Source organism: Phyllostomus discolor, chromosome 12 (assembly GCF_004126475.2).
Source record: "Phyllostomus discolor isolate MPI-MPIP mPhyDis1 chromosome 12, mPhyDis1.pri.v3, whole genome shotgun sequence".
Taxonomy (NCBI): domain Eukaryota; kingdom Metazoa; phylum Chordata; class Mammalia; order Chiroptera; family Phyllostomidae; genus Phyllostomus; species Phyllostomus discolor.
Window position 1 is genome coordinate 15,393,958 of NC_040914.2, and position 12,550 is coordinate 15,406,507.

The following is a 12,550-nucleotide window of genomic DNA, read 5'->3' on the forward strand; positions in this document are numbered from 1 at the left end:
TTCAGAACAAAAAAAAATTTATTTGAGAGGCTTGAGGACTGCTAGGGGAGGGGAAGAGGAGAAAGGCTCCAGTGATGGCACCTCTTCCCTCCCCACCCCTACTGCATTTTTAATGGACACGAGCATCTGACGGAGATGACGTCAGGAAGGGGGGGGTCTGGATGCCACAGCGCAGGTTAGCTGGAACAGCGAAGTCTGAAAGAAGAAACCACGGCTGAAGCTGAGGGGCCCCAGCAGGCTTAAACGGCACCCAGCAATCCTAAGGGCCCTCTTCTTTAGGAAAGGAGTTCTGTCCCTGAGCCCCCTCTTCCCTCAGATCCAGGAGTCCAGGGTCACACCCCCACCCCACACACCAGAAGTCTGGGCCCCCAACCCCTGCATCCTCAGACCAGGAGTCCAGGCCCCCAAATACTCACCTATCTGCTTAGGCTTGGGCAAGTTCAGGTTGTCCATGACCTTGATGAACTCCTCACAGCTGAGGGTGAGCCGAGGGTTCAAAGTCCGCTCCTCCTCCACAGTGGACACGGTCAGCCCTAATGGCCAAGGGAGGGGGAGGATTGTCCACTTGTTCAGTGTCTTCGGCCTCTCAGGACTACACTTCCCAGAAGGCTTTGGGGTGCCTCTCTGGCCTGGGACTAATAGGCTTTTCTCAGAAAGTTCCTGAAATTGCTTTCCCTCCTCAATAGGCAGTATGGGAAATGTAGTTTCTCAGTTCCCTAAGCTCTATTAAGAGGTCCTAGGAAAACCCAGGCCCTCTGGAATTCCAGAGTCATGGTTTCCACATTCACACTCAGTACACATAAGCACTCGATCATTTGGGCCAGAGGAATTTCTAGGAATTGTAGTCCCATGCCCCATAAGGATTACAGTACTTTGGTGCTCCCTGTCAAATAGTAGTAAATTACGTAGGTCCCACACCTCCTCCAGGAAGCCCTCACCATGGTAATCATGAGCAGGGTAGATCAGACAGTCTCCTGGAAGTGTGAAGATCTTTTCGTGGACCGAGTGGTACAAGGTCTTAGCACAGCCTGGGGAGGGAAAGCTTAGAGGTCAGTGGATCAAGAGGACAAGAAAGGCCCCTTAACCCCTTCCCTCAAGAAAAGGGTGGAGGTAGCTGAACCCTCTCCCTCATTTCCCGCCAGTACCCCTTTATCTACATAGAGAAGGAGAGGAAAGGGTATTCTAGGCAGGTGGAACAGCACGTACAGAGAAGCGGGGAGTGGTGAAACACTTGGCACAGCTGTACATGAGGTTGAGACGAGACACGGGAGCACTGAGGAACTGGCCCTCACTCTGCAGATGCCGAGAAAGGGTCTGGGCAGGGGCTGTGGACTAGAGGGTAAGAAGCTGAAGGCATGAGGCCAAGGAGGAGAACGGCACCACGGTTCCAACGGGAAGCCCAGGGTCCTGAACCCTCCCATTTCGTGACTGCTTTGGGAGTGCATACGGGGAAGTATAGGAGCCTGGGAGAGAAAAGCACAGAGACTGAGATGGAGAGATAAGGAGAGAGGAAAGAGGAAGAAAGAGGCGCCCGGGGGATCTGGCTACCCCCTGCCAGGTCAGCAGTGGCTGTCTGCCCCTCTCATCCAGCCTAGCCCTCCTCTCGCAAGGCAGCTAAATCCCCGAAAACCCGCTGCCAACCCCGCATTCTCTCTCCCTCCCTCTCTCTCTCACACTCAAAGGACAGTCAAACCCCGAGATTCTGAAACTCCCCTCTCACAGAGAAATCCCTCAATCTGAGAGCCTCCACTGGCTAAACCTGGAACATAACACCGACCTCTAGCAATCAATCCACCGACTCTGACAACTTGCTAGCAGTGAACTCCAGAGTCCCACCCCCACCACAACTCCAGCAGCTAAACCTCTCATGCAGTTTTAAAACAAACTCTTTGACACTCTTCAAAATTTAACACTAATTCCCTTCACCTTTGATTTAGTGGCCTGGATTGAGGGACATGTATCTAATAAATAAGATATTGCAGAAACAACAGAGTTTAATTTAGGAAATCAGGTCATTAAGAAAAATTAGGGCCCTGGCTGGTGTGGTTCAGTGGATTGAGAATCCAGCCTGCAAACTAGAGGGTTGCTGGTTGGATTCCCAGTCAGAGCACATACCCGGGATGTGGGCCAGGTTCCCAGGAGGGGGTGCTCAAGAGCCAGCCACACACTGATGTTTCCCTCTCTTTCTCCCTCCCTTCCCCTCTCTCTAAAAATAAATAAAATCTTTAAAAAAGAGAGAGAGAGAGAAAGAAAAATTAGGGCCCCTGCCCTGGCTAGTATGGCTCAGTGGATTGAGCACCAGTCTGTGAAACTAAGGGTTGCTGGTTTGATTCCCAGTCAGGGCACATGCCTGGGTTGTGGACCAGGTCCCCAGTCGGGGGCATGTGAGAGGCAACCAGATGGATGTATCTCTCACATACAGATGTTTCTCTCTCTCTCTTTCTCCCTCCCCTCCCCTCTCTCTAAAAGTAAATAAATAAAATCTTTTTTAAAAACTTAGGGCTCCTGTCTCTTGCTCTCTCTCTCTCTTTGCTCATTCCCTTTGGGAGAATACAGATGCTGGGTTGTGACGGCCCTTAAATAGCTCCACAGAGAGGAGCTGAGACCTCCTGCCTACGGCCGGGGCCAGCTTGCCAGCCATGCAGGGGAGCCTTGGTGGGAGCGGAGCCTCCAGCCCCAGGCAAGCCTTCAGGTGAGTGCAGCCCACCCGCACAGCTGGACTGCAACCTCCTGAGAGACCTTGAGCCAAAACCACCACCTAGCTAAGCTGCTCCCAGAGTCTGAGCTCTCAGAAACCATGTAAGATAATAAATGCTAATCACTGTTTTAAGCCACTCAGTTCTGGGGTAATTTTTTTTCACAGCAATAGATAATGAACTACCCCCTGAACCTAACTGTCCCCTAACAACTAAACTCCTCGATCTAACTGCTCTCTGATCAGCTACCCTCTGAATCAAACTCCACCCCCACTCCACAGCTAAACACCTTGAGTTTAATCCTGACCCCCTAAAAGCTTAACACTCATTCATTCATTCTTGTAGCTGAGACTTAAAACCCTGGCACACTCATAACTATACTAAGGTCTCGGGCTGCGGGACAGGGCCTGTGACCTTGCTGGAAGTCCGTTCTTCCACACCCTCGGATGAGCAGGGCGTCTCCAGTGAAGGCCATGCTGTGATCACTCAGGACGAAGGTGACACAGCCCGGAGTGTGGCCGGGGCTGGCCCGGGTCTCCAAGGCCTGGCAGGGAGGGAAAGTACAGACGGTCAGCAGGAAGCCGATGGCTCTGCCCTCCTAGTGAAACTATCCCCAGGTCACATCTATCAACAGATAACCTATTTTGTAAAAACTAAGTTAGATTTTCAGGCTCAGACCTCAGCGTAAACTCCAAGTGAAATAAAGGCAAGAACATAAAAGCATAAAACTGTGACAGCAACAAAAGTGCAAATGAATATACAACCTCTGGTTAGAGAACAACATTCCAATGTGATCCCTAATGTCGTTAAGGAAAAGATCAAAGGTTTGACTTTAAGTCAACTTAAAGTTTTGCAATGACAAAAACATCACAAACAAAACTCAAAGGAAGCAAGCAAGCTGGGGATCCCGTATATTTATAACATACTGTATTTTTTGAACCACAAGATGCACCTAGGTTTTGGAGGAAGAAAATAAGAAAAAAAAATTTGAAGCAAAAAATGTGGTAAAATATTTAATAACATAAAAACATAATATTCCACCAATGTAAATGTAAACAGAACTCAACAGCAGCATTAACAACCATTATTCCTCCCAAATTTGGGGAGTGGGGGCTTGTGTCTTATAGTCCAAAAAATGTGGTATGTACCACATGGTGGTTAGCATACTTCCTAAGCAAACAGATCCTGCAAATCAATAAGAAAAACATGAGCATACTAATATAACTATAAAATACTAAGTAGTCCTTAAAAATTATCATTAAAATAAAATTTAATGATGATATACAAATACCTAATGACACGAAAATATGTTTAATATCCAGTAAGTGCAAAAAAGCACGTTACAAAGCCACCTGCACAATGTCACCTTTTATAAAATGTATTCATTAACTCTAAATACATATTCTGTTCTTTTTTATTTATTTTTATTTTTCTAAAGATTTTATTTATTTTTAGAGAGAAGGGAAGGGAGGGAGAGAAAAACATCAATGTGTGGTTGCCTCTCACGCACCTGCTACTGGGGACCTGGGCCGAAACCCAGGCATGTGCCCTGACTAGGAGTTGAACTGGTAACCCTCCGGTTCACAGGCTATTGCTCAATCCACTAAGCCAGACCAGCCAGGGCAAAATATATATTTTGTTTAAAATTTTCCTGTATCATCCCTTTTTAAAAGATACAATGAACATGTAACTTTATAATTAGAAATAAAACACAAAATTCAGGATACACTACAGATCTAAACATAAAAAGCATTAAAATTCTAGATATAAATACAGAGGAAACTATATCTTGAGATAGAAAAGGGCCCTGGCCAGGTGGCTCAGTTGGTCAGAGCAGCATCCTGACACACCAAGGTTGTGGGTTTGATCCCTATCAAGGCATATACAAGAATCATAAATAAGTGGAACAACAAATCAGTGTTTCTGTCTCTCTCTCTCTGTCAAATCAATAATAAATAAATAAAATTATTTAAAACCTTGAGGTAGAAAAGCTTTTTCTAAGAATAATAGAAAAGTTCAAAGGTGATAAGGGAAAACAGTGACAACTGTGGGCACATAGTTTAACTTCATTATAGAAAAGTACAAAATCAGAGTTAAAAGACAGAAAAAACCTCAGAGACAGTATTAATTAGCAGCATGTATAAGTAACTATTATAAAGTGTGAACAGCCATAATACATAAACAACTCCTCCCTGGCTGGTGTGGCTCAGTGGATTGAGCATCAGCCTGTGAACCAAAGGGTCACTGGTTCGATTCCCAGTCAGGGCACATGCCTGGGTTGTGGGCCAGGTCCCCAGTAGGGGGTGTACAAGAGGCAACCACACACTGATGTTTCTCTCCCTCTCTTGCTCCCTCCCTTCCCCTCTGTCTAAAAATAAATAAATAAAATCTTTTTTTAAAAAAAGCTCCGAAGAACTCACAAAAGAAAATGGGCAAAAGAAAAACAAAACAAAACAGGTATTTCATGGGAGAGAAAACAAATGGCCAAAAAAAATCTGAAAAGATAGATGTTCAACCTCCCTTAAAAGGAAGGAGGAAACGGTGAGAGTTAAATTTAAAAATCTTTATTATCTACCCACCAGATTGGCAACTGTCAGTCACTCAGGGTGTTTGAGGAAAGGCCTTACATTTCCTGGGATGTGGATACAACTCATACAGCTATGTTAGAGGGCAATCCATCAGGGTCTGTCATCTCAAACGACCACTTTCTGATCTCCAAAGCCACTTCTAAGACTGCCATTAAGAATCCTGGACATGCCCTGGCCAGTGTGGCTCAGGTGGTTGGGCAACGTCCAGCAAAGGGTAGGGTTGCCTTCCGGGGTGTATGCCTGGGTTGCGATTGAGTCCCGGGTCGGGGTCGTGTGAGAGAGGCTGACTAATGTTTCGCTCTCTCTCCCCTCCCTCCTCCCCCTCCCCTAACAAAAAACCCAAAATACCACACAAAACCTGGACACAAAAATTCCAGCCCAGGGAGCTCATCATTATTTAAATCCCCACACTCAATTAAAAGAAGCAAATATCGGAAAAGAAATTATTACCCTAATGATCTTACTTCTGCCAGACTAAAGGGATCAGTGCAAACCTGCAGCTCTCTCACCTTGCAGTTCCCACAGCCCACACTGCCCCCTGGTGGCAAATAAGCTCCTAGTTTCTTTACCTTTCTGTCCCCAAGTGTTTGTTTGGTTTTTGGTTTTTTTTTGTTTTTTTTTTTGCTCCATTATTCCAAAGTATTTAATCTTGGTATTACCATGCATTTTTTCTATTCCCTCTCAACCCAAAACCCAAAATATAATTTTCCATTGTAGCAAAATACTTTGAACTTTCATCAGCCAAACCTTCTTTCTTTTGTGGAAACAAAATAAGATGAAGTGATGGATGGATATACAAGGTGTATGCTGCAGTTTTTTTCAACTTGTTTGTATGCTTGAAAATTTAAAAAAATATTGGGGTGCCCTAGCTGGTGTAGCTCTGTGGATTGAACATGAGCCTTCAAACCAAAGGGTCACTGGTTCGATTACCAGTTAGGGTACATGCCTGGGTTGCAGACCAGATCCCCAGTAGGGGCAACTGAGAGGCAAACACACTTTAATGTTGCTCTCCCTCTTTCCCTTCCCCTCTCTCTAAAAGTAATAAAATCTTTAAAAATTAAAATAAAATAAATAAAAATATTGAGGGATAAAAGATTTGTTCCACAATTGAAATACTGAATTTGAAATAGGAGGAAGTACAGAAATCCTTTTGTAGAGCATATGATGATCAATTAAACCAGAATCTCGAAAATGGGACCTGGGAAATTGGAGTCTTGAGAAGTACCCTTCTCAAAATAAAGAGCAAACTGACAGTAACCAGAGGGGAGGGGTGAAAAAGGAGAAGGATGATGGGGAAAAAAGAGGAAGGGTCTTCAAGGAACATGTATAACAACCAACACATTTAACAGGAAAGACTAACTTCCTAAATCTCCTCATGGGTGATAAAATGTTCAAGTCTCTATGGCTGCTTATTAAAACAGAAAATTCATGCCACAATGAAACCATCCAAATTTGACCCACTCTGAGTATAAAATATATGAGTATAAAATTCAAAAAACTGTCGGGTAGTTTCTACTATAGTTAAACATACATCAGTTCTGTGACCCAGCAAGTCCACTCCCTGGAATTGAGGGTAATCTCGACCAAGAGATTTTCACAGGAATTTTCATAGTAGTGTTATTCGTAATAGCCCAAAACTGGAATCAGCCAGCAAAAGACAAATGGATGGATTGTGATAAATTCACAGAACAAGATGCTCTACATCGAGGTTGGTAAGCTATGACTGGTGTACTAAATTGGGCCTGCTGCCTGCCCTTGTAAGGCCTGAGAGCTAAGAATGCTTCTTACACTTTTTCATGGGTGAAAGAGAAATCAAAGTAAGAATGATTATTTCATGACACGTGAAAATTACTGAAATTAACATTCTGGTGGCCATAAATAAAGTTGTATTGGAACACAGCCATGCTTATCCATTTATGCATCCTCTCTGGCTGCTTTCACACCATCCTCTCTGGCTGCTTTCACACTCAATTACTACTGTAATTGAGTAGTTACAACAGAGACCCTATGACCTGCAAACCAAAAAACATTTACTAACACCCTGACCCATGTGTTGGATTGGGTGTCATCCTGCAACGTGAAAGGTCCCAAGTTCAATTCCTGGTCAGGGCACATGCCTGGATTGCTGACCGATCCCTGTCAGAGGTTTGGGGCATGTGTGAAAGGCAGCCAGTTGATGTTTCTCTCCCTCTCTTTCTCCCTCCCTTCCCCTCTCTTTAAGAATAAATAAATGAAATCTTTATTTTTTTTAAAGATTTTACTTATTTTGCCCTGGCTGACGTAACTCAGTGGATTGAGCACAGGCTGCGAACCAAAGTGTCACAGGTTCAATTCCCAGTCAGGGCACATGCCTGGGTTGCAGGCCACGTCCCAGTGGGGGCTATGTGAGAGGCAACCACACATTGATTCTCTCTCTCTCTCTTTCTCCCTCCCTTCCCCTCTCTAAAAATAAATAAATAAAATCTTTAAAAAAAAGATTTTACTTATTTTTATAGACAGAGGAGAAGAGAAGGGCTGCCTCTCACACAACCCCTACTGGGTACCTGGCCCACAATCCAGGCATGTGCTCTTACAGGTAATCAAACCAGAGACCCTTTGGTTCACTGGCCCATGCTCAATCCACTGAGCTACACCAGCCAGGGCTAAAGATTTTATTTATTTTTAGAGAGAGGAGAAGGGAGAAAGAGACGGAGAGTAACATCAATGTGTAGTTGCCTCTCACGTGCCCCCTACTGGGGACCTGGTGGCAATCCAGGCATGTGTCCTGGATGAGAATCAAACCCGTGACCCTTTGATTTGCAGGCCAGCGCTTAATCCACTGAGCCACACCAGCCACGGCAATAAATGAAATATTTTTAAAAGTTGTTTCCTATCTGGTCCTTCACAGAAAAAGTTTGTCAATCCCTGCTATATAGCAACAAAAGGAAAGAATTACAACCATATCTAACATCATGTACAGTGAAAAAGGCCAGACATGAAAGAGTACACACTGTATGATTTCTGGATATAAGGTGCAGAACTTATCTAAGATTAAGTCAGAAGAGCCCTGGCTGGTGTGGCTCAGTGGATTGCACATTGGCCTGTGAACCAGAGGGTTGCTGGTTCGATTCCCAGTCAGGGCGCATGCCTGGGTCGCAGTCCAGGTTGCCAGTTAGGTGCCTGCAAGAGGCAACCGATCAATATATCTCTCACACATTGATGCTTCTCCCCTCTCTTTCTCCTTCCCTTCCCCTCTCTAAAAAATAAAAATTTAAAAAATATTTTAGAAAAGATATAGCCCTGGCTGGCGTAGCTCAGTGGATTGAGCACGGGCTGCGAACCAAAGTGTCACAGGTTCCATTCCCAGTCAGGGTACATGCCTGGGTTGCAGGCCATGGCCCCCAGCAACCACACATTGATGTTTCTCTCTCTCTCTCTCTCTCTCTTCCTCTCTCCCTTCCCTCTCTAAAAATAAATAAATAAAATCTTTAAAATAAAGACCATGTCTCTTACTATTAATGTCTTCTCATGCCCTCTTGTAATCTCCTTTAAAAAAAAGAAAAGACAGAAGAATGATTGTTTGGCAGGGTGTCAATGGTCAGAAAGAGGGACAAGGAAGCCTTCTGGGTGCTGGGCATGTTGTTTATCTGAATCTGGGTGTAGCTACTCAAGTGTAAACGTGTAAAAGTTTATCAAGCTGCATATGTACAATATGTGCACTTTGTACCATATTACATGTACATTACAATTCAATTGTAAAAAGTGTGGGGAAGAAAACAAGGGAGAGAAAAACAATGTTTCCAATGGTTTATAAAGAACTCGGGTGAAAAACAAACAAAACGCTCCCAGCCAGGGTACATTCCTGGGTTGCAGGCCATAACCCCCAGCAACCGCACATTGATGTCTCTCTCTCTCTCTCTCCCTCTCTCTCCCTCTCTCTCTCTCTCCCTCTCCCTCCCTCTCCCTCTCTCTCTCTCTCTCTCTCTCTCTCTCTCTCTCTCTCCCCCCTTCCCTCCCTAAAAATTAATAAATAAAATCTAAAAAAAAGGTAGTTTTTAAAAACAAACAAACAAACAAACAAAACGCTGAATATTCATAAGGATAGATAGTAACCAGGGTTGGCAAGGATGTGGATGAACTGAAGCCCTCATCCCCTGCTGGCGGGAACAAAAGATGGTGCAGCCACTTTGGATAGCAGCCTGGCCTTTCCTCAAACTGTTAAATACAGAGTCACCACACGATCCAGCCATTCCATCCGAGGTATGCACCCCAGGAAAATGAAAACACGTGTCCACACAAAAACTTGAACATGAACATTCACGGCAGCATTATCCCAAATAGCCACAAAATGGAGACAACTCAAATGTCTATCGAATAATGAACAGATAAATCAAATGTAGTATACTCAAATAATGGAGTATTATTTAGCAATAAAAAGCAATCACACATTGATAACATGCTACAAAGGCGATCCTCAAAAACATTATGATCAGGGACAGGAGCCAGACACAAAAGGCCACATACTGTATGAGTCCATTTTTATGAAACGTCCAGAAGAGGCAAATCTCTGGCCAGAAGGTAGATCAGTGGCTGCCTAAGGCTGTAGGGATGGAAGGAAGAGGAGCTGGGGAGACAGCTAAGGGGTGTGGGGTTTCCCCTTAGAGTGACGAAAATATTCAAAAATTAATTGTGATTGCATAACTCTGCAAATATACTAAAGTCACTGAATCGTACCCTTTAAATGGGTGCATTGGATGGTTTATGAATTCAGTCAATAAAATTGTTTCAAAAAGCAAACACTGAAACTAAATACACCACAGCTAAACCCTTCAACACTCATTCACCGGAACCATCACTCATTCAGTTTCACAATGAGCTCAGCTGGACCCAGGATCTGACCATTTCTAACTCTCCTAAGGCTTCTGACCCCCAAGAAATGCATGTTAGCACCTGAATGCTGTGTACTGTTTCCATAAATGCACAATGCATGTTGTTTTTCTGCTTTTGGAAGAAAAGGCTTGAAATAAAGAGGCCGTAACCATTGGAGCAAAACCCTCTGATCCCTCCCACACAGCCCTCATTTCAGCTAAATGCTCGGGCTCAGACTATCTCCATTTAGCAAAACCCTGTCACCTGACATCATGGCCCTGATGTCAGCCGAACTCTCTACCTCTTTAGCAACTCTGGTCAGAAAAAGCCCTGCCACCTCTCTCTCTGAGGGCACCTCCTCCCAGCGTCCTGTCCTGCCCACCCCTCTGCATTGCCCTGGGTTGAAATTCTGGCCAGAAACCAGCTGATTATGCTTGTGGCAAAAGAACGGAAAGGCAGGTAGGAACCTACAGACCGTTCCAGTGTGAGGCAATAGCGGGGCTGGGGCCAGGGTGAGGCAAGACAGTGCCTAGGTAGCAACATTTAAGGAGGCAAGGTCACGGGAAGGTGCTGGCCTGGAGAGTGAGCACCTCCTTAAATGCTGCACCCTAGGTGCCTCAGGGCCTAGCCCAGTCCTGGCCCTGGGCAACAGGATGTTACTTCCTCCAACAGTGGCTCTCAGAAGACAGGGCTGGGTCTCTCCCTCAGCCCTGGTCTTGGCATTCCAGCCCCCAATCAACTTTTATGGAGATGCCAGGCCAAAGGAGCCACCCCAAAACTGTAGGAAACTGCGTAAGTGCTGTTTACTTAAAGGGCTTGGCCAGCAACACACCTCCCGAGAGCCTCTTGCCCTAGTAAGCAGCCTGGGTTACTAGCATCCTTCTCCTAGGCACCAAAAGTTCAGGGGTCAGGAACCCAGGCCTGAGGCCTCTCCTACCCCAGGACTGAGGAACCCAGGCCCCCAGCCTCCTCGTCCCTTGAGCCCAAGTCCAGTCCAGGCCACCACCCTCTGGAAGACCCAACACCCAACTCACGAAGCGCCCGAAGTGGATGGACTGTCCATCCTCTATGTGTATGTCCGCCTGGGCCCCACTGAGGCGGGAGATGACAGACTGGCAGCCAGGGAGTAGGGACCGGAGCAGCCCCGAGCCTGTAATGTGGTCGGCGTGGCAGTGGGTGTTCACTGGGAGAGAGAGGAGGCCAGGTCCAGGAGGGCACGGGGTGCGGGGAAGGCATGGGGGTGGGGGGAGGGCACGCAGGATTCCCAGCCCCACGTCCGCCTCCCTCCACCAGGAGTCCTGCCCGGACTGACCAGCGTACAGCAGCCGCAGCCCCAGCTCCTTGACCAACTGGGCGTCCCGAGGCGCGGTCTCCAGAACCGGGTCGATCAGAATGGCCTCTCGGGACTCTCTGTCCCCCAGGAGGTACGTGTAGGTGCAGCTCTTGGGCTCAAACATCTGGGGAGGGGCGCGGGGAGGGGGGAGGCAGGTGAGGGCGCAGAACCAGACCCACTCACGGGGGACCTGGGAGTCCCGGCCTCGGCTGGACTCTCGCGCTAAGAGCCAGAGGCAGAACCGCCAGGCACTTCCTTCCCCGGAGTCAGGAGTCTGGGGCCCCAGCACCTTCATCGGGACCGAGGAGTCCCCGCGGTCTAGTAAGTCCCCAGCGCCCTCTTCTGTGAAGAACCCAAGAATCCGGCCTCCAGCCCGGGGGCTCCCCGATCTCTCCGGACTTAAAGGACGCAGGTCTTCGGCCCCTGCAGCCGCGCAGGGCCCGGGATCCCGCTCCCGGCCCCGCCAGCTCTCACCTGCCGCAGGAGGACGCGGGCTCCAGCCCCGCTGTGCTGGCTAAGCTGCCGCCCCGCGACCCTCAGCGCGGTGCCCGCCATAGCGCACGCGGCCTGGAGGGGACGCAGCCCGGGCCCGCGTCCCTGGACGGAAGCTGCTCCCCGCAGAGGAGAGACTGGGCGCGGGCCGGGCCGGCCTTAAGGGGACCTTGGGCGCAGAGGCGGGGCCCGCCTTAAAGGGGCCGCGGGCACGCTGGCCGGGCATCCAGAGCGCGACCCGCACAGCTGGGCTGGGGGCGGTGAGGAGATATCAGAGACCCAGACGACCGTGAGAATGGAACAGGGAGACATTCAAAGGCAATGGAGAGACGCCGGGAGCACAGGTAGGGAGACAGGTAAAAACCCAACAAGAGGCCCCAATACACTCGCAGCCCCAGGGCCATTCTCACTGTTGGACAAAAAAAAAAAGTCTGGTTCCAGGTCACTTCAGAAATGGTGGGTGCATGGCTCCCAGAACAACACTTGATGCCATTAACATTTATTTTAAAATTGCATAAGTGTTTTTTCAAGAATGTTTATTCCTTTCCAGGAAGAGCATTTTCAAAACATAATTTTGCGCCGCAGACGGTGTG

General features: G+C 47.3%; 1 protein-coding gene across 2 annotated transcripts; it reads right to left on the minus strand.

Annotated features, from left to right (window-relative positions):
- ETHE1 (ETHE1 persulfide dioxygenase) lies at positions 1 to 12,104 on the minus strand. 2 transcript variants are annotated; one of them, XM_036013023.1, is made up of 7 exons: positions 11,940 to 12,104; positions 11,445 to 11,589; positions 11,167 to 11,315; positions 3,111 to 3,240; positions 939 to 1,028; positions 417 to 557; positions 1 to 195 (listed from the first exon to the last, which is right to left on the minus strand). In XM_036013023.1, the coding sequence occupies exons 1-7, from the start codon at positions 12,018 to 12,020 to the stop codon at positions 110 to 112; spliced, it is 822 nt and encodes a 273-aa protein (XP_035868916.1). In that variant the 5' UTR covers positions 12,021 to 12,104; the 3' UTR covers positions 1 to 109. The 2 variants fall into 2 exon arrangements, with proteins under 2 accessions (XP_035868916.1, XP_028385361.1); XM_028529560.2 differs by having other exon boundaries at positions 417 to 533; positions 11,940 to 12,101.
- Positions 12,105 to 12,550: the final 446 nt, after the last annotated feature.

What these genes read in the sequence shown, in the direction of transcription:
- ETHE1 (XM_036013023.1), bottom strand. Translation starts at nt 12,020, where the DNA reads ATGGCGGGCACCGCGCTGAGGGTCGCGGGGCGGCAGCTTAGCCAGCAC. An exon ending in CCCTGCTCATGATTACCATG is followed by an intron (nt 558 to 938) that starts GTGAGGGCTTCC and finishes ACAAGTGGACAA; the next exon opens with TCCTCCCCCTCCCTTGGCCA. An exon ending in GCCCAAGCCTAAGCAGATAG is followed by an intron (nt 196 to 416) that starts GTGAGTATTTGG and finishes TTCTTCTTTCAG; the next exon opens with ACTTCGCTGTTCCAGCTAAC.